This window comes from Erythrolamprus reginae, chromosome 1 (assembly GCF_031021105.1).
Source record: "Erythrolamprus reginae isolate rEryReg1 chromosome 1, rEryReg1.hap1, whole genome shotgun sequence".
Lineage (NCBI taxonomy): Eukaryota > Metazoa > Chordata > Lepidosauria > Squamata > Dipsadidae > Erythrolamprus > Erythrolamprus reginae.
Genome location: NC_091950.1, coordinates 23,838,079 through 23,859,566, shown reverse-complemented (window position 1 = coordinate 23,859,566; position 21,488 = coordinate 23,838,079). Strand labels below are relative to the sequence as shown.

The window sequence follows — 21,488 nt, the reverse complement described above, 5'->3', positions numbered from 1 at the left end:
CGGGGTGGCGAAAATGTTGCTTTTCAAAAGGAAGAAAGCATACAAGCTGAGTTCATACTGTGCTTAACAAGAGAATTTGTAATTTCGGCTCTTAGGATTGGATGTTAGACTGATGCACTCTCTTCTTTGTGTCCTAATATTAACCTCTGGACTACATGTGGCTTGTCCAGAATGAGAAATAAGAGAACAAATTGAGGCTGCAAGGGAGGGAATCAAGATGAAGTCTCGATTCACCCTGAAGGAGAAATGGATTTGATGGATTTATGTTCAGTCTTAGGAAGAAGTAAATTAACGGAACGTTTTTGGGTTATGTGAAGTCCTGTATTTCAGTCCAAAGTGAATTTTTTATTTTTTTTATTTTTAAATTTGGTGGAATGGGACAGAATGAAGATGTTTATTTGAAGCCCAGTCAGAAATGCCGTGAAGGTCTGAGATACGAAGACTACAGCACTTGAGTTCTACGTGTTGCTTTTAAAATCAGTGTGTTTTGTATTTTAGCAGCCCTTACTCCTCTTTGTGAAGAACTACCCCAGCTGTATAAACTGTTGCTTGTTTGAGGTGTCTTTGCACTTAATAGAATATTTGCAGAAATCCAGTTCTCTTTGTTGAGCATGTAGGAATCAACATGTGGCCCTCCGTGCGTTGTGTGTGTGTTCTGGTCTTCCTCCAGCTTTGTAGTCTGTTGTTGTGGGAACTCCAGTTGCTATCATCCTTGAGCCAAGGTGGTTTAGGATTACACGGATTGTAGTCATGTAGCACCAGACTGGGGGAAATATTGGTGTGGAGGCAAACTTTTCTGCTTCTCAGACCCAGGAGTCTCCAGCCTTGATAACTTTACAACCTGTGGACTTCAACTCCCAGAATTCTTCGTTAAGTTGCCAAGGTTGCAGACCCCTGTCTTAGACTGTGCAAGAGGTGCTGTGTAAAAGTATCACATAAACAACTGGAGTATTCTTGAGAGGAAGCACTGAAGAGAGCTCTCCTGTTTCCACACAGAAGGGAGAGCATTCTCCTGGATGGCTAGAATGTGAACTACTTTCTCAGAAGAAAAAATATATTTCGGTTCCATCTGAGTCACTATCAGATTTTTTTTTTTTGATGCCCACGTGGTCCAAACCCTGGCACCCCTTTTGTTTTGGTGTTGGAACCACCAGCTTTGCCTCCATGTGGTATCTAACATGACAAACCCAGGAGTTAGTTTTTTGTTTTTTAGAGAGAAAAAACGCCCATGGACTGCCAGCATCTAAAGGAGGGTCTTTCCATTCACAACGTGCCATCTTGAGATCAATGTTCCTAGAGAAGAGAATAATGATTTGAGACCCCAATTCTTGCTTTCCATCTGCAGCAGATGCAGTAAATGGGGAGTTTTGGTGGGTTTAGCTGCCTCCAAATAAGTATTGTGTGTGTGTGTGTGTGTGTTGTCTCAGTTCTCATATGGGTTGCAAGAGTTGTTTATACTGATGCATGTTGACTAGTCATGTGTAAGAAAAAAATAAAATCCACGCAAGAGGATTAAAAAAAACAAAACAAGTTCCACGGTTTGTATTTCTCTATGTATTATCTTTTGGCCCGAAGTATCTGACAATTCTTTTTGGAATGGGGTGTTTTATGTTTTGTGTGAATGTATGGCACTCTTATGTATGCAGTGCGTCACATAAGGGGCTACAGGATGTGTGAGGTATGGTACAAAAAATAAGCGTATAAACGTCATGTAAATTTAATGTATCTGGCATTAAAGACTTGTGAATGGAACAATTTACTTTGTCAAGTGTGGTATTTTTCAAAACCGATTTACATTTAGTTTAATGAACTCAATCTGTATAGTCTGGAGGACAGAAGAAGGGGAGACATGATCAAAACATTTAAATTTGTTAAAGAGTTAAATAAGGTTCAGGAGGGAAGTGTTTTTAATAGGAAAGTGAACACAAGAGCAAGAAGGCACAATCTGAGGTTAGTTGGGGAAAAGATCAGAAGCAATGTGAGAAAATATTATTTTACTGAAAGAATAGTAGATGCTTGGAACAAACTTCCAGCAGACGTGGTTGGTAAATCCACAGTAACTGAATTTAAACATGCCTGGGATAAACATATATCCATCCTAAGAGAAAATAGAGGAAATATCATAAGGGCAGACTAGATGGACCATGAGGTCTTTTTCTGCCGTCAATCTTCTATGTTTCTATGTTACTATTTTAAAATGTATTTATTTATTTATTATTTGGATTTATTACTTGGGTTTCTATGCCGCCCTTCTCCATAGAAACAGGGCAGCTTACAAAGCAGGAACAATACATAAAGACATAAGAAACCCAATTAATTTAAATTAATCTAAATTTTATCTAAAATCCCAATTATTAAAAAAAACAATGACTCACATTCATTCCATTTACACTTATATATACAGTATATATGGACGAAGCAAAGTACTGGTGCTCAACCGGCCCCAGGCCTGCCAGCAGAGGTGAGTTTTGAAAGACCTACGGAATGCCAGGAGGGTGGGGGCAGTGTGAATCTCTGGAGGGGAATTGATTCCAAAGGGCCGGGGCTGCCACAGAGAAGGCTCTACCCCTAGGCCCCGCCAGGCGACATTGCCTGGCTGATGGGACCTGGAGAAAGCCAACTCTGTGGGACCTGACTGGTTGCTGGGATTCATGAGCCAGAAAGTGGTCCCATAAGTAACCTGGTCCCAAGCCGTGTAGGGCTTTAATGTACTGTCCTTCATTGGGTCGTACACTTATATTAATAATAAACACAATGGCATAAAAGAGGGGAAGTTTTTAAATTCTCCAGAATTGATCTGGCAGGTGATACCAAAAGTCAGAGGTGCTAAAATCCAAGGGCAACTGATATGGAAATGCTGAAAAATTTGAAAACGCATTTTGGGGACAATCATGATCTATCTGGACAATGACAGACACTTATCAATGGAAGAGTGGCTGTACAATAAAAAGAAACAAGGTAGAAGATGGCTGGCATTTCATTTCATTCCAATCCATATCCTGAGATTTGCATGCTTGTCAATTACTTAGAGAAGAGTCACTTTTTCTCCCTTTATTATGGTGTTCAGTGGTGGAAGTCAGAAAACAAGGGAGCAGGGGGCATCATGCATGGTGGGCTGGGCAGTGGGTAGGTCACGCAGGCATGAAAGGGGAGTGGAGAGAGGGAGCATTTAATTATGGGTGTGGACACACGCGCATGCGATAGCACATGGGCACGCACTTTCAGCACCCAAGGAAAAAAACTGGTATAGGTTTTCCTGCTTGAACGGGGTTGGACTAGAAGGCCTCCAGGGTTTCTTCGAACTCTTATTTTATTCTGACCTTGGTATTGAGGAATATAATCCCAAAGAATGTCCTTGTTTTAGAGACTGTACAGTTTTAGATAGGCCAGGCTTTCTGATCTGTGGTTGTGGTGCCTCTGTTCACACAAAACATGGTTCAACCCAAATCAATCTGTGTTATACCTTCATAACAATATCTGTGCCTTTGAATCGTAGCTTACAATCCATAGTTTAACGCTTACTGTCATTGAGACTTAGCAAATTATATATCACCAAATGACATTTAAAAATGGTCAAAACACGGTTAAAAGTAATTGATGAAATAATAATTAGAGATGATTCTATTAAACTGAAGGTGGAAAATGAAAACTTCTTCATTGGTTGCAATCATCTCAAAATGTTAAATGGACAGCAGATTGCTTTTAGTTGCTATAGAAACCATTTCAAGCTTCTATTAATAGGAGCAAGAAATCTGTCATCAAATCTTTGGGTGGATTCATAGACACTGATTTCACACGTTGCATTCATACCATAATATCATCTGTTTGCTGGTGGTTTTTCATGCTGCAGGGAAGGGATGGGTGTCGGAGAAACCCAGATATTTTTAAGGTTTGTTCAACAACTTATGGTGTAAGCATTTGTGGATGTTTTGATATCCAGCCTGATTAACACATTGAGCTAAAATGAGTTAACTATGATTAAACAACAATGCTAAGACCAATCATAATAATATATAACATTTAAATATTTTAAAGGGTTAAATAAGGTTCAGGAGGGAAGTGTTTTTAATAGGAAAGTGAACACGAGCAAGAAGGCACAATCTGAGGTTAGTTGGGGAAAAGATCAAAAGCAACGTGAGAAAATATTATTTTACTGAAAGAGCAGTAGATCCTTGGAACAAACTTACAGCAGACGTGGTTGATAAATCCACAGTAACTGAATTTAAACATGCCTGGGATAAACATATATCCATCCTAAGATAAAATACAAAAAAATAGTATAAGGGCAGACTAGATAGATCAGGAGGTCTTTTTCTGCCGTCAGTCTTCTATGTTTCTATAATAAAAATAATATTGATGATAATAATAATAATAACAAATTATTATTATTATTATTATTATTATTATTATTATTATTATTATTTATTAGACTTGAATGCCGCCCCTCTCCGGAGAGTCGGGGCGGCTCACAACAACAATAACACAATACAAATACAAATCTAATCATTAAAATTATGGCTAAAACCCATTATCTTAAAAACAAGCAGTAATACACAATCAACACTCAATATTACAATCATACCCACACATAACTTTTTATGGTCAGAAGGGAGAGGCATGTGCTAGTTGCCCCACGCCTGGCGACATAGATAGGTTTTAAGGCTCTTGCGAAAGGCGGGGAGGGTGGGGGCAGTGCGAATCTCCAGAGGGAGCTGGGTCCAGAGGGTCGGGGGCTACCACAGAGAAGACTCTTCCCCTAGGCCCTGCCTGACGGCATTGTTTGGTCAACGGGACCTGGAGAAGGCCGACTCTGTGGGACCTTACCGGCCACAGCGATTTATGCGGAAGAATGTGGTCCCGTAAGCAGTGTTCCCTCTAATTTTTTGGGGGGTTGGGCGGAAAAGTATAGTGTCTGAGCGGCAGTCCCTTCGGGACTGGGCGGCACAGAAATAATAAATAAAAAAATAAATAAAGAAATAAATAAATAAACCAAAAAATAAACAAATAAATAAACAAATAAAAAACCCACCCTGTTTTGCCTCAGAGAATTTCAAAATAAAATACTGTACTGTGTGTCTATAACAGTGAGCTCATAATAGGGCAACTCTATCAATATCAAAATGCCACTTAAATAGTTGAGCTAGTTTCAAACTAGATTTTGATTTTCTTTCTCTCTTCCTTACTCCCATTCTTTTTCTTTCTCTTTTCCTTCCTCTCTTTTTTCTATCTGTTTCTCTCTCTTCCTCTCTTCCTCTCTCTCTCCTTCCCTCTCACTCTTTCTCTCTCAGCATCTGGGCAGGTTTGGAAAACTCTGAGTTGATGATGATTTTTAAGTGAGCGATTGCTCACTGCTCAGCTTAGAGGGAACTATGCCCATAAGTAGTCTGGTCTGATGCCATGTAGGGCTTTATAGGTCATCACCAACACTTTGGATTGCGTCCAGAAACCAATCGGCAACCAATGCAGTTGACAGCTGTTTGACCAGTCTTACACGAAGTCAAGGATTACTGGTGGAGAGATGCTGGAGTTTTTAATTTAATAATTTAATTTTGAGCAATATTTGTTTCCCTGGCAGGGAATGGGATCAGAAAGGGGGTCCTCTCTCTATCTGAAGATTCTCCACTGACCATTCTCCAGAAGGCTGGGGAATTCTGAGAATGGAAGTCCTTGTATCTTAAAGTTCCGCAAGGTTTTTTTTATATTAAAAAAACACTGATGTAAGAGGAACTTTTGGCCCATATTGATGGGTTGTTAATTGAGCAGCGTCTCTTAAAATGATTTCACGTATCTTGGTGCCCGTGGACTCTTTCCCTTCCTTTTCCAGCTTCCACTATTTCTCACAGTGTCACATCGAGACCCCAAAAGATTTTTATTTTTTATTTATTCATTTATTTTGTCCAATACAAATTGAAAGTTAAAGAGAATAAAAACATGTAGTAGTAAATATCAGGGATAGGATAGAAGAAAAGATATGAGAATAGAATACGTCAATGAAGAATAGAGGAAAAGATATATGAATGGGAGAAAAGACCAGAATACCTCCGGGACCGCCTTCTGCCGCACGAATCCCAGCAACCAACTAGGTCCCACAGAGTTCACCTTCTCCAGGTCCCATCGACTAAACAATGTCTTCTGGCAGGTCCCAGGGGAAGAGCCTTCTCTGTGGCGGCCCCAGCCCTCTGGAACCAACTCCCCCCGGAGATTAGGACTGCCCCCACCCTCCCTGCCTTTCGTAAGTTATTAAAAACTCATCTTTGCCGCCAGGCATGGGGAAACTAACACACACACCCCAATTGTCAAGGCTGATGTATGGTTTGATTGGTTGTGTGATTATTTTATTTTATTGTAAGGGGTTTTTTTAATTATTTTTTAAAATTTTGATTATAATACAAACAAACAAACAAACAAAACAAGACATATATACTTATATATACAAATTGAATTGCTTAATGTTTAATACTTTACAATTCTGTTTTTATTAGTTCATTTCTTTCCCTTAAATATTAGTTCAAATTTTTTTGGGTTTTTTTTTCTATCCAATTATATAGTTTCCCCCAAACTGTATAGTAGTCCTTATTTTGTTTATTCTGTAATTCATATGTTAATTTACTTAATTTAGCACAGTCTAACATTTTCCTAATCACCATCTCTTCATTTGGTATATTTTCTTGTTTCCAAGTTTGTGCGAACACCAACCTTGCTGACGTTAATATGTGGGTTATTAAATAGTAAGGGCTTTAAATTGTATTTTAAAATTGGATTTTGTACACTATTTATGTTGTGAGCCGCCCCGAGTCCTCGGAGAGGGGCGGCATACAAATCTAATATATTATTATTATTATTATTATTATTATTATTATTATTATTATTATTATTACTATTACTATTATGTTATTATTATTATTATTTTATAATTTTATATTATTATTATTATTATTATTATTATTATTATTATTATTATATAAAATATAGGAGGGGCAATTGGACAGGGGATGGAAGGCACAATAGTGCACTTATTCTCGCCCCTTACTGACCTCTAAGGCAGTGTTTCCCAACCTTGACAACTTGAAGAGATCTGGACTTCAACTCCCAGAATTCACCAACTCCCATGAATGCTGGCTGGGGAATTCTGGGAATTGAAGTCCAAATATCATCAAGTTGCCAAGGTTGGGAAACACTGCTCTAAGGAACCTAGTGAACTAATGAACCTCTATGTATGAATATACAGCCAACACCACTGCAAACAACGCCAGGAGAGAGGAGAAGGACATTGTCCCTTCTCCTGGTCTGTAAAAATTGGGGACTTTTTCCTGATCAGGACCTTCTCTTATGATACCTTTCCTCCCCCTTCTGGTCCTTTGGACCTAACACGCTCCATCGTTCATTGTCTCCCTGTTGCTGCCTTGGTTGCTGAGGGGATGGTTGCCAGGAGGTGTGAAAGTCAAACAATGACTGGCTCATCTTGCCCTTCCTTCCAGCCAAAGGGAAATTCTCTTAAGCTGGCCTGGCCTGCCGGAGGGGACACCGCGAGTTTGCAATGGATTTAAGTGACCTGTCGCACCGCGATTTGGTATTAAACCGTCCGTATGTCCCTCTTAACACCTTAGAAACTAACTTCCCCACTCCGCTCTACAGGTGAGTGTCTTCACAATGGTGCAAACGACTATGATGTCCTGGGCTTTATTTGACAGGGGGGGAATGGCTTCCTTGCACCATCTATAGGAGGGGTATCAAAATCGCAGCTGCAGGGTAGATGCGTCATGCGCTGGCCATGCCCACCCCTGGTTTAGCAAAGGAGTCACTTGATGATGTGACGACTTGAGTTTGACACCCCTGGTCTATAGCAATGTTTTTCAACTTTGGCAACTTTGAAGATATGTGGACTTCAACTCCCAGAAGTCCTTCCTCTCTTCCTCTCTTCCTCTCTTCCTTTCTCCTTCCTTCCCTCCCTCCCTCTCTCCCTTTCTCCCTCCCTTTCTCCCTCCCTCCTTCCCACCTTCCTTTCTCTCTCTCTCCCTTCCTTCCTTCCTCCTTCCTTTCTCTCTCCCTCCCTCCATCCTTCATTCCTCCCTTTCTCCTTGCTCCTTCCTTCCTCCCTCCCTCTGTCCTTCCTTCCTTCCTTCCTTTCTCCATCCCTCCTTCCTTCCTCTCCCCCTCCCCTCCCTCCCTCCCTCTTTCCTTCCCTCCCTCCCTTCCTTCCTTCCTCCTTCCTTTCTCTCTCCCTCCCTCCATCCTTCATTCCTCCCTTTCTCCTTGCTCCTTCCTTCCTTCCTCCCTCCCTCTGTCCTTCCTTCCTTCCTTTCTCCATCCCTCCTTCCTTCCTCTCCCCCTCCCTCCCTCTTTCCTTCCCTCCCTCCCTCCCTTCCTTCCTTCCTCCTTCCTTTCTCTCTCCCTCCCTCCATCCTTCATTCCTCCCTTTCTCCTTGCTCCTTCCTTCCTTCCTTCCTCCCTCCCTCTGTCCTTCCTTCCTTCCTTTCTCCATCCCTCCTTCCTTCCTCTCCCCCTCCCCTCCCTCCCTCTTTCCTTCCCTCCCTCCCTCCCTTCCTTCCTTTCCTTCCTTCCTTCCTCTTCTAGGTAAATACAGGACTAATTTTCTGACCAGAGGATGGCCATGAAGGATGTCATCAAAAAAGTCAAAATGGTGGCTGCAAAAAACATGACCCCTTTGTTGAATGCTCCCGATTCCTACACTTTGGTCTTTGGATCTTGCAGATTTTACAATCAATCCACAGGGCCTTTGCCTTCTGCCCAATGCTTTCCCTCCCACTTTGAAAAGGATGGCTTCCTTTCTGTAGCTTCCTACAGACATATTTTACGGCAGGGGTGTCGAACCCAATTCCACTGAGGGCTGCATCAGGGTTGTGTTTGATCTCGGCAGGGTAGGGGGGAGGCAGCTCGACATCACTCATGTGATCAAATGCCACTTTTGCTAGTAGTTTGCAGTGTGCTCTACATGGGGCTACCCTTGAAAAGCAGTTGGAGACTACAACTAGTCCAGAATGCAGCTGTGCAAGCTGTTGCGTGCACCTACGTACACCCACATCACACCATCACACCAACTGCAGAAAATACGATTTCAGCAATAGACTAGTCAATGCCTGGAATTCACTACCGGACTGTTGTTTCTTCCCCCAATCCCAAAATCTTCAACTTACCTTATCAACAATTGACCTCTCCCCTTTTCTAAGCGGTCTGTAAGGGGCATGCATAAGTGCACTTATGTGCCTACTGTCCCTGTCTTATTATAGAAACATAGAAACATAGAAGATTGATGGCAGAAAAAGACCTCATGGTCCCTGTAGTCTGCCCTTATGCTATTTTCTGTATTTTATCTTAGGATGGATATATGTTTATCCCAGGCATGTTTAAATTTAGTTACTGTGGATTTATCTACCACGTCTGCTGGAAGTTTGTTCCAAGCATCTACTACTCTTAGTAAAATAATATTTTCTCATGTTGCTTTTGATCTTTCCCCCAACTAACTTCAGATTGTGTCCCCTTGTTCTTGTGTTCACTTTCCTATTAAAAACACTTCCCTCCTGAACCTTATTTAACCCTTTGACATATTTAAATGTTTCGATCATGTCCCCCCTTTTCCTTCTGTCCTCCAGACTATTATCTTTTCTATCTCTACTTTATACTTATATTATGTTAAACATATTACAATACAATACTATATTTGTATGACAAATAAAATAAATAAATAAATAAAAAAATAAATAAACTTTCCATGAGCTGCACTGGCTTCCTATCAGTCTCCAGATGCAATTCAAGCTGTTGATTATCACCTATAAAGCCCTACTTGGCATAGGGCCAGGCTATCTTCAGGAGCGCCTTCTGCTGCATAGCTCCCAGCGACCAATAATAGCCCACAGGGTTTGCCTTCTCAGGGTCCAATCGGCTAAGCAGTGTTGCTTGGCGAGGCCACAGGGGAGGGCCTTCTCTGTGGTGGCACCGGCTCTCTGGAACCAGCTGCCTCCGGAGATCCGTACTGCCCCCACCCTATTGGCCTTCTGCAAAGCCTTAAAGACCTGCTCTGCTGGCAGGCCTGGGGCAGTTGACCATATGAACTCTCTTAGAGCCGGCCAGTGATGAGCTTCTATGGCTACAGTCAGGAATGCTGGCTGGGGAATTCTGGGAGTTGAAGTCCAAATATCTTCAAGTTGCCAAGGTTGGGAAACACTGGTCTAGGCCAGTGCTTTTCAACCAGTGTGCCGTAGCCCACTAGTGTGCCGCGAGACATGGTCAGGTGTGCCGCAAAGAAGGAAGCTCAGGTTCCGGTCTCGCAACTTTTTGCTGAGAGAGTGAGAGTGAGAAAGAGAGAGAGAAAGAAAGAGAGAGAGAGAAAGAGAGAGAGAGAGAGTGAGAGAGAGAGAAAAGGAGAGGAAGGGAGAGAGAGAGAGAGAGAAATGAGCAAAAAGGGGAGGAAAGCAAGAGAAAGAAAAGAGAGAAAGAGAGAGAAAGCAAGAGTGAGAGAGAAAGAAGGCAAGAGAGAAAGAGAGAGAAAGAAAGAAAGAAAGAAAGAGAGAGAAAAGGAGAGGAAGGGAGAGAGAGAGAAATGAGCAAAAAGCGGAGGAAAAAAGAGAGATGAGAAAATGATTGAGACAGAGAATGAGAGGAAAGAGAGAGAAACAAAGGAGAGAGAGCAGTGATTCTTGATTTAAAGCATATGATAAAAAAGCACCCAAAGAATAAGAGAAAAAAACCCAGCCCTTACCTGTTTTTGGAAATGGTTCAAGAGTGTGTATACACACACACACACACACAAGGGTGGGGAGGAGACAGGGATGGAAAAAGAGAGGAGATTGTCTTAGGGTGTCATTTTGTGTCATTTTGATTGGTGGTGTGCCCCAGGATTTTGTAAATGTAAAAAATGTGCCGCGGCTCAAAAAAGGTTGAAAATCACTGCTCTAGGCAAGCAGCACAGTGGCCTAGAGGTGGAGCTCTCGCCTCACAAGCAGGAGGCTGCAAGTTTGATCCTAGGTAGCAGCAGATATTTCTTTCTCGGGAAGCAATGAGTAATTGTCTGCTGCAAATTTTGCATAGGCATCAGGAAGGATATCCGGCCAGTAAACTCTTGAGCTCCACTGAGTCATCCCATCTCCACCTCCACGCAAGGGTCATTAAAAGAAAAGAAAAAGATTTAATCTAGGTGCATGACTGGAGTAGCAATTCTGTTTTCAGTCTTTCCTTAGGCTTCACCTAGCCTTTTCCAATGCAACAAATCCACTCTGTTCTCCCCTATAGCTGAATATTCCCTGTCTAATTATGTATTGATAGCTTTAACCCCATCAGTAGGTATGGAAAGTCAAGACCTCCTTATATTTACTTCATCTGGATCACGGTTTAAGTTCAACTACAAAGCCCTACATGGCTTAGAACCAGGTTACTTATGGGACCGTCTTCTGCCTCACATATCCCAGTGCCTGACTGGATCCCACAGAGTTGACCTTCTGCGGGTCCCGTCAGTCAAGCAGTGCTGGCTGGCAGATCCACGGGAAGGGCCTTCTCTGTGGTGGCTCCGGTCCTTTGGAACCAACTCCCCTCAGAGATTCGCACTGCCCCCACTCACTTGGCCTTTCGAAAGGCCTTTAAAACCCAGCTTTGCTGGCAGGCCTGGGGGCGTTGAGCAATAACACTCTGCTCTGGCCAGTAATATGTTAGTCATTATGGATGAGTGATGGATGAATGTCTTTAATAACTGGGGTTTAAAACTTTGTATTGTTGTTTTATTTCTGTACACTGTCCATTAAGAGAAGGCAGCCTATAAATTTGAATAATAAAATATTCAGAAGAGGAAGTCAGCCCATTTTCCAAAGCACATGAGGGTAGAACAAGAAGCAATGGGTGGAAACTAAACAAGGAGAGAAGCAACTTAGAACTAAGGAGAAATTTCCTGGCAGTTAGAACAATTAATCCATGAAACAGCTTGCCTCCAGAAGTTGTGAATGCTCCAACACTGGAAATTTTTAAGAAGATGTTGGATAACCATCTGTCTGAAGTAGTGTAAGGTTTACTGCCTAAGCAGGGACTTGAACAGGGGTAGGTAAAGTTGGCTCTTCTATGACATGTGGACTTCAACTCCCAGAATTCCTGAGCTAATCATGCTAGCTCAGGAATTCTGGGAGTTGAAGTCCACAAGTCATGGAAGAGCCAACTTTGCCTACCCCTGGGCTAGAAGACCGTCAAGGCCCCTTCCAACTCTGTTGTTGTTAAAATTTTGTTAAATAAATAAACAAACCACTGCTCCAGTTTCGTTGGCACGTCATACAGTAGTACCAATTTAATAGAGATCCTTCCTTCTGGGAGAGCATTTAATGTAAGTTTAAACTGAACTGAGCTTGATCTCAGTTTACTCCTGGGTATGCTGCTCTCTCCAAATCCATGTTCTGCCAGGCTCTCTGATAGGAGCCTCCCGAAAATTCAAGGGTACAAATTGCAGACACACACACACGTTTGAAAATTCAAAACAATGTTCTTTATCACAAAAGTCAAAATAAACTAAGCACTCTTTTTGTATTGCAAAGAGCACTCTTCCCAAAACAACCGGGCAGTCTGTACAATTTCTCTTAAGCAGTCATTAAGTACTTAGCTAGCAGCTGTGAAGAAACTTCACACCCCTTCTTCTTCCAACAAAGTGAGACACACACACACACACACGCTGCTTTGCTTTGGTTTCAAAGGCGTGAAAAAGCAACAAAGTCCAGCAACACAAGATTCCTGACGAACTCCGATCAGATATTCTTCCACAACGGCCAAACCCACATGCTGCTATGTATAGCAGCAGCCCTAATTACTGGAGCCCCACCCAAACACAGGTGGCCTCACTTATTTCCTGTAATATGTCCTTACTTGGTATCTTCTACGCATAATTCTGCACTTGCGTGGGTCCAAAACGTCATCATCTGAATCAAAGGAAGATAAGGGAGATTGACTGCCTGGGCTGTGTGCCAAGCCCTCCTCTGCCGAGTCACTCCCACCTTCTTCTTCGTCCGAGAAAACTAAACTCTGAACTGATTCTGTCGGCAATAACACAGGCCTGTGACATGTTGAAGTTTCCCCTGCATCCACCTCCCCATTCCCTGGGGCAGGAGCTGGGCCAGAGCCAACGACAACAAATCCATATTCCTCTCTGTGTTTTCTTGGCCAGCTATTCTGTCATCTGGGTTAATAGATATTCTTTTGTCCCTCTGTTGACAGTGATCAATACCTTTCTTTGAGAGGACCCCGGAATGCCCCTGTTATACAAGAGGCTGTCCGCTGGAAATTCACCCCTATGGGGTGGGATGCCATCCCTCAAACCTGGTATACCGGTCTGACCAACAGCCACAACCGTGATGCCTGGTACACCATCACTGAGCCCCTGGGCCGAGAGACCTATCACCGCTGGCAGAGGTCCAGTGCCAAACAGGAGAAGAGTCTACCAGCTGGTAAGTGTTTAAGGCAGGGGTAGGCCACTATGGCAAATTATTCTTAAATCAAATTACAGAAAGACCTAGACAGACTAACACAGTGGGCCCACAACAATAAAATTATGTTTAACACCAACAAGAGCAAAGTCCTTCACCTAGGCAGAAAAAACCCTGGACACACATACAACCTGGGAGTAGCGACTGCGAAAGAGACCTCGGAGTCTTGGTAGACAATCAACTAAACATGAGCCAACAATGTGCAGCAGCAGCTAAAAAAGCCAACACAATCCTAAGCTGCATCAACAGGGGAATACACTCCAAGACCAGGGAAGTCTTAATACCACTCTACTACGCCCTGGTCCGACCACACCTGGAGTACTGTATTCAGTTCTGGTCACCACACTTCAAAAGAGACATTGAAACTCTGGAGAAGGTGCAACAAAGAGCAACCAAGATGATTAAGGGATTGGAAACCAAGACTTATGAAGAGAGACTGAGGAAACTGGGCATGGATAGCCTAGAGAAAAGGAGGGCCAGAGCGGACATGATAACAGTCTAAAAGTATACAAGTGGATGTCACAGAGAGGAGGGGATCACTTTATTTTCCAGAGCACCAGAGGGCCGGACGAGGAACAACGGCTGGAAGCTGACTAAGGAGAGATTCAACATGGAGATAAGGAGGAACTTCCTGATGGTCAGAGCGATCAACCAATGGAACAACCTACCAGCGGACGTTGTGAACTCCAACACTCTGGACATTTTTAAGAGAAGATTGAACTGCCACTTGACTGGTGTACTATAGGGTTCCTGCTTGGGCAGGGGGTTGAACTTGATGGCCTTCATGGTCCCTTTCAACTCTAACAATAAATAAATAAATAAAATAAGGATACTAGCAACAAGTTACAGTCATAAGTGTTGGTTATGACCTATAAAGCCCTACATATCATGGGGCCAGATTACCTACTGTACCTCAGGTTACAGTAGAAGTAACATGAGAAAATATTATTTTACTGAAGGAGTAGTAGATGCTTGGAACAAACTTCCAGCAGACGTGGTTGGTAAATCCACAGTAACTGAATTTAAACATGCCTGGGATAAACATATATCCATCCTAAGATAAAATACAGGAAATAGTATGAGGTCAGACTAGATGGACCATGAGGTCTTTTTCTGCCATCAATCTTCTATGCGTCTATGTTTCTATAATCTGTAACCTACATTTAGGAGTTAAACAAACTGACATAACCAATTAAAGCAAAGGTGGGGAAACATGGCCCCCTTTTTTTTTTTTTGGACTTGTAGACTTCCAACTCCCAGAATTCCTGAGCCAGTCGTGATGGGAGTTAAAAGTCCACAAGTCTTAAAAGGGCCATGGCTCCCCACCTGTGAAAATAAAATGTTGCCTTTTTCATATGTAACACAACACAATGTGGGATGACACGTGTGCCTCTGCTCTCTTCTATCCTCAGGTTACACCCAGCGTTTGCGAGACAGCGGCTGGTATGAGCCAATCATCCCCCCTCAGTATTCGGAGCCTAACACACGATGGGGGGCTTTTCTATGGAAGGATAAGAGCATTCCTGGCAAAGAATATGGTAAGATGCAGGATGAAAGGATGTGTGTGTGGGGGGGGAATTCAGGAAGGTGTGGTTTCATCAGAGACTTGTATAATAAGGTTCTTGCGTGTACAAGGGGAGACCTCAATCCCCACCCTACATGCCTGTTATGTCTTCTGTAAACCGTTTCTGAAACAGACGCTGATTGGCTAAGACGCGGCAAGTCGAATAGACTTGCCGCCAAATTCAACGAACTATCAAAGGGTTTCCCGCTTTCCCAAAGAGTATAAATAGCCGCAGTTTCGAGCCACTGCCTCTGTTGGAGACTGAGAGTTGAGCTGAACACTTCTACCTATCACTGCTAATAAAAGAGCAGATTATTAGCCCGTGGTCTCCAGTCTTCTGATTTAACAGTGGCGATGAGGGTGCCTGACCTACGCATTCCCGATGGCCTCCTCCATGGCACAAGCACCAGCTTTCTTCAACCCCGATCAAGACACTTGGATGACCTACATGTCCAAATTCAGAATATTCCTTCAAGCAAGCAACCTCCAAGATGCTTCCGATGACAGGAAGCGTGCAATCTTCTTGAACTACTGCGGCCCCGCGATCTACAGCCTCTCAACTACAATGCCTTTTCCACAATTGTAGAAAAAAATGGATCATCCAGTGAAATTGATATGGATTAAAAAAAATAACTTGGGCCTGTTTTTCACCCTCAACAAGCTTTGGAGCAGTGAAGGGCTGCAAAAAATTTTTTACTACCACTCTGTGGGCTTATTTTGTGGGTGTGGCTTGCCGGCCATGTGACCAGGTGGGTGTGGCTTGATAATCGTGAGACTGGGGTGGCTTAAAGGTCATGTGACTGGCGTAAAGTTGGCCAACTTGACGTCACTCACATCAAGGGCTTTGGTTAGGGTTAGGGTGCCTGGCCTCTCCTCGCCTCAAAGAGATAAAATTTATTTATTCAATTTATTCAAATTCCCCTGTCCATTTACTATTGCTGAACATCCAAAATATACTATTTAATTCTATGTATATATGCCATATGTGTACATACATATTACACACAGGCACACAAAAATACACATTATCTACTGTTGTGGTTAGCTCTGGCCCAGCTCCTGCCCCAAGGAATGTGCAGGTGGATGTGGGGGAGACATCCACAAGCCGTAGGCTTGTTTTGCTCCCAATGGAATCTGCCGATGAAGCCTCCTCTGACCAATGTTGTTTTACCATTGTTGTTAACCGCCCCGAGTCTGCGGAGAGGGGCAGCATACAAATCCAATAAATAAATAATAAATAAGGAAGCATGATTGACAGGGAAGAGGGGAGTTTGGCAGACAGCCCAGGAGGAGATCAATCATCTGTATCATCCTTGGATTCTGAACAAGAATTAATGACACATCCACGCATGCGTAGAGTGATGCATAGGAGACAACAACAGAAGGATTATTACAAGAGAAAATGAGGCCACCTGTGGTTGGGTGGGGCTCCGGTAATTAGGGCTGCTGCTATAAATAGCAGTGTGTGGGTTTGGTCGTTGTGAAAGAGTATCTGATCGCAGTTCTTCAGGAATCGTGTGCTGCTGTTTCCTGAACTTATTCGCATGCCCTCAGATATGGCTCCACATGCCACCTGTGGCACACACACCATAGGTTCGCCATCACAGGTGTAGAGCTTCCTGCTTGAGCAGGGGCTTGGGCTAGATGACCTACAAGGTCCCTTCCAACTCTGTTAATAGAAACATAGAAACATAGAATACTGACAGCAGAAAAAGACCTCCTGGTCCATCTAGTCTGCCCTTATACTATTTTCTGTATTTTATCTTAGGATGGATATATGTTTATCCCAGGCATGTTTAAATTCAGTTACTGTGGATTTATCTACCATGTCTGCTGGAAGTTTGTTCCAAGGATCTACTACTCTTTCAGTAAAATAATATTTTCTCATGTTGCTTTTGATCTTTCCCCCAACTAACTTCAGTTTTAATCTGTTAAAACTGTTAAACCTTAATTTTGTCCGAGCCTCTTTTTAATCACAACCTTATTATTATTTTTTTCCAGTCGTCAACCGCAATCGCTCTGCTGCGGAGCTGAAGGGAAAACCAGGCTACGTCCCCCACCTTTCTCTCCACACCCCGGTCTTCACAGCCAAGGACTATCGCACCTGGAGGATGTTCAGCCACCGGCCTTCGACCAACAACCAGTAAAGCTTCTCCAGCTGCTTGACGTGCTCTCATGATCCTCCTTCGTGGCGCCAGGTGGGGACAGCATCTCCCCTTTGTGCTCAGGGCCCGCGTGTCCTAGGCCCAGAGCCTTGGAGTGATGTGGCATGGCAGCGTAAACCCCCCCCCCGCAGCCCAGAACACGTGGATGGGGCCAAATTGTTGTGACAGTGCTGTAAAAGGAGGGAGCCGAGAACGCTTCGCCCTTTTACCTTTGTGTTTTTGTTTTCTAATGAAATTGTTGGGCAGACAATTCTTCATGTACTTCTTTATGCAATGCAGAAATAGCCGGCGGGACTCTCTGCCACGGGATAGCCATAGCGATCGCACTTAAGACTTAATATAGTGTCATTAACCAGTTTACAGAGTTCAGCCTCTTGCCCCCCAACAATCTGGGTCCTCCATTTTACCGACCACGGAAGGATGGAAGGCTGAGTCAACCTTGAGCAAGGTAAGAATCGAACTGGTGGGAGTCAGCAGACTTAGCCTACAATACTCCGTTATAATCACCGTGCCATCATGGCTCTTTAGGATGATCCCCCTACTTTGGGGTAGGCAAAGTTGGCTCTTCTATGACACAATCTGAAGTTAGTTGGGGGAAAGATCAAAAGCAACATGAGAAAATATTATTTTACTGAAAGAGTAGTAGATCCTTGGAACAAACTTCCAGCAGACGTGGTAGATAAATCCACAGTAACTGAATTTAAACATGCCTGGGATAAACATAGATCCATCCTAAGATAAAATACAGAAAATAGTATAAGGGCAGACTAGATGGACCATGAGGTCTTTTTCTGCCGTCAGACTTCTATGTTTCTATGTGGACTTCAACTCCCAGAATTCCTGAGCCAATCATGCTAGCTCAGGAATTCTGGGAGTTGAAGTCCACATGTCATAGAAGAGCCAATTTTGCCTACCCTTGCCCTACTTAAATGTTTAAAAAGAGAGAGAAAGAGAGACAAACTAAGGAAAAATAGTAGAAGAGCTGAAGGCAAATGACACCAGATGTTGCATGGTTGAAAAATGCCACATAGAATGCCTTTACATCTCCCTTTTCAGTAAATCTTGGGAAATAAGCCTGTGCATAAAATGAATGCAGGTTGGGATAATTGGGACATTTTCAATAACTTACCTTAACTGATAGTATTCTAATGACGGCCTAAGAGCCATCTGTTGGAGAAGTGTTAATTAAAATTATTGTGCTGAGCGTGGGCTGGCAGTTGGACTTTCTAGGACGTCAACTCTATGATTCAGTGACTCTTGGGTACATTCCCTTATCTTTTAGATCAAAGCTCAACATAAGGTACAATGCCAAAAGAGATAATTATGTACCTTCCCCCATACTAATGTACATATAAAATCTCAGTCAACACTCATAATGTTTGCATTGAGATGCCCCGAAAATGCCAAACTCCGTGTCTGGGTGAACAGCTTAAAATTTAGTAATAGTTTGGGTATTAGTAATTGGTATGAAAATAATGCAATCTTGTGGTAATTGCGAGAAGGTTGATGACCTATTTTAAAGCTGGTTTGATGCTTTGAATGGATAGTTATGGATTTTACCAACCTTTCCAGCCCACTGTGGTTCTTTTAAGCATCTTCATCTGCCCATTTTATCAATCCTAATCTTCCCAATAGAACTAATTTTTTTACCACTTTTGGCAGTTTTTAGGAGGAAAATAGTTTAAAGACAGTATAGTGGTACCTCTACTTAAGAACATCTCTACTTAAGAACTTTTCTAGATAAGAACCGGGTGTTCAAGATTTTTTTGCCTCTTCTTAAGAACCATTTTCTACTTAAGAACCCGAGCCCGGAAAAATTTCCCAGGAAATTAGAGAGCGGCACGAAGGCCCGGCCAGTTTCCTGCCATTCCCCTGAGTTTCTCTCTCTGGTGCAGTGTATGGGAGGTAGCCTCACACTGGGTGTAAGGGGGGCGCGTGCTTCTCCTCGCCGCCTAAGAGTCCCTCTTTTTTTTTTAAGCCTTAGTTTTCTATTTTTTTTATTCTCCTCACCTCACCTTCTTTCGGCAGCAACTGTCCTCCTCTTCTTCCTCCTCCTCCCACCCAAATCCCGAGCTTTTATTTCTTTCCTAATGGGTTTGCACGCATTATTTGCTTTTACATTGATTCCTATGGGAAAAATTGCTTCTACTTACAAACTTTTCTACTTAAGAACCTGGTCACAGAACAAATTAAGTTTGTAAGTAGAGATACTACAGTGATCCCCCGGGTATTGCGATCCTGATCATTGCGAAATGGCTATATGGCGATTTTGCAACCCGGAAGTAAAAACACCATCTGCGCATGCGCACCCTTTTTTCTATGGGCACGCATGCGTAGATGGCGCCGGGCAGATCAGCTGCTGGGCAGCTTCCCTAGGTCTTCCCCCTCTTGCTGGCGGGAGGGCGAGCGGCGGGCATCAGCGAGGAGTTTCCCCACCGCCCGCGGAAACTCCTCGCTGCCGCTCGCCCGCCCTTCACCCGCCCACGCCGTTCATTCTCGCCGCTTCCCAGCTGAGTCCTGAAGCGAATTGGCTTCAGGGCTCAGCTGGGAAGCGGCGCGAGCGAGTGGCGCGAGCGAACGGCTTGTCCGCCGCCTGCCTGCCCGCACGCCCGCCCTTCGCCCGCCCACGCCGTTCATTCTCGCCGCTTCCCAGCTGAGTCCTGAAGCGAATTGGCTTCAGGACTCAGCTGGGAGCGGCGCGAGCGAACGTGTTGTCCGCCGCCTGCCTGCCCGCGCGCCCGCCCGCCCTTCGCCCGCCCACGCCGTTCATTCTTGGCGCTTCCCAGCTGAGTCCTGAAGCGAATTGGCTTCAGGACTCAGCTGGGAAGCGGCGCGAGCGAACGGCGTGGGCGGGCAAAGGGCGGGCGAGTGGCAGCGAGGAGTTTGCGTGGGCGGTGGGGAAACCCCAGCGCCGCTTCCCAGCTGAGTCCCCTTCCCAGGAACCCCAATCTTCGGCTCCTCGCTAGCGCTGCAGAACTAAAAACACCATCTGCGTGTGTTTTTACTTCCGCAGCGCTACTTCGCGAAAAACCGATCATTGCGGGGGGTCCTGGAACGGAACCCTCGCAATGATCGGGGGATCACTGTACTGTATTTAATTTTTGGGGGAGGGTTGTTAGGTTTCCTTAAAATTTAACCAAGAATCAGGAGGGCTGAAAATCCCTAGCAAGAATCATGATAGTTGCAGTTTGCAGTAGGGTCACAAAGGAACCCATGGTCTGTTCTAAACCTTTTAATACTCACTAAATTAATATTACCCCTTTCGCACATCAGTTTCACTTGATTTTCTTCAGCAAGAGTTTTTCAGATCAAGGATTGCAATGAAAGGCAAAATAAGTACAGTGTTCCCTCGATTTTCGCGGGTTCAAACTTCGCGGAAAGTCTATACCACGGTTTTTCAAAAATATTAATTAAAAAATACTTTGCGGGTTTTTTCCCTATACCACAGTTTTTTCCCACCCGATGACATCATATGTCATCGCCAAACTTTCGTCTGCCTTTAATAAATATTTTTTTTAATAAACTTTAATAAATAAACATGGTGAGTAATAATCTGAATGGTTGCTAAGGGAATGGGAAATTGCAATTTAGGGGTTTAAAATGTTAAGGGAAGGCTTGTGATACTGTTCATAGCCAAAAATAGTGTATTTACTTCCTCATCTCTGCTTTGCGGAAATTCGACTTTCGCGGGTGGTCTCGGAACGCATCCCCCGCGAAAAGCGAGGGAACACTGTAATGGATAATAACACTAAATGATCATTCCTCTTTTGTCATGGTCCTTACTACAAGGTTACATGCACAGTTCCACTTGATCTCTAACAGGGTTTTTCAAATTTGGTGTGTGGACTTCAACTCCCAGAATTCTCCAACCAAGCTTGGGATTTTGGGGAGTTGAAGTCCACACACCTTAAAATTACGAAGGTTTTTAAAAATACTGATCCATTCGTATGTCATATTTATTATTTTATATGTTAAAATGATTGGGACTTTATATTCTGCCCCCAACTGTATGTGTCTTAAGAGTAATTCTACACCACGTTGAGATTTAAAGAAGAAAAAATAGAAATACTGTAATGGATAATAACACTAACTGATCATTCCTCTTTTGTCCTGGTCCTTACTACAAGGTTACATGCACAGTTCAACTTGATCTCTAACAGGGTTTTTCAAATTTGGTGTGTGGACTTCAACTCCCAGAATTCTCCAGCCAAGCTTGGGATTTTGGGGAGTTGAAGTCCACACACCTTAAAGTTACAAAAGTTTTTAAAAATACTGATCCATTCGTATGTC

At 43.4% G+C, this 21,488-nt stretch overlaps 1 protein-coding gene across 1 annotated transcript; it reads left to right on the top strand.

Annotated features, from left to right (window-relative positions):
- Positions 1-7,489: 7,489 nt before the first annotated feature.
- On the top strand, positions 7,490-17,954 carry TEKTIP1 (tektin bundle interacting protein 1). The gene is made up of 4 exons (XM_070747192.1): positions 7,490-7,635; positions 13,201-13,430; positions 14,882-15,007; positions 17,035-17,954. Exons 1-4 carry the CDS (start codon positions 7,538-7,540, stop codon positions 17,178-17,180), a joined length of 600 nt encoding a protein of 199 aa, XP_070603293.1. The 5' UTR covers positions 7,490-7,537; the 3' UTR covers positions 17,181-17,954.
- Positions 17,955-21,488: the final 3,534 nt, after the last annotated feature.

Excerpts from the sequence above, each read along its gene's own strand:
- TEKTIP1 (XM_070747192.1), top strand. The coding sequence starts at position 7,538 with ATGGATTTAAGTGACCTGTCGCACCGCGATTTGGTATTAAACCGTCCG. Across the intron at positions 7,636-13,200 it reads TTCCCCACTCCGCTCTACAG|TGATCAATACCTTTCTTTGA; the intron begins GTGAGTGTCTTC and ends CTCTGTTGACAG. Across the intron at positions 15,008-17,034 it reads CATTCCTGGCAAAGAATATG|TCGTCAACCGCAATCGCTCT; the intron begins GTAAGATGCAGG and ends ATTTTTTTCCAG.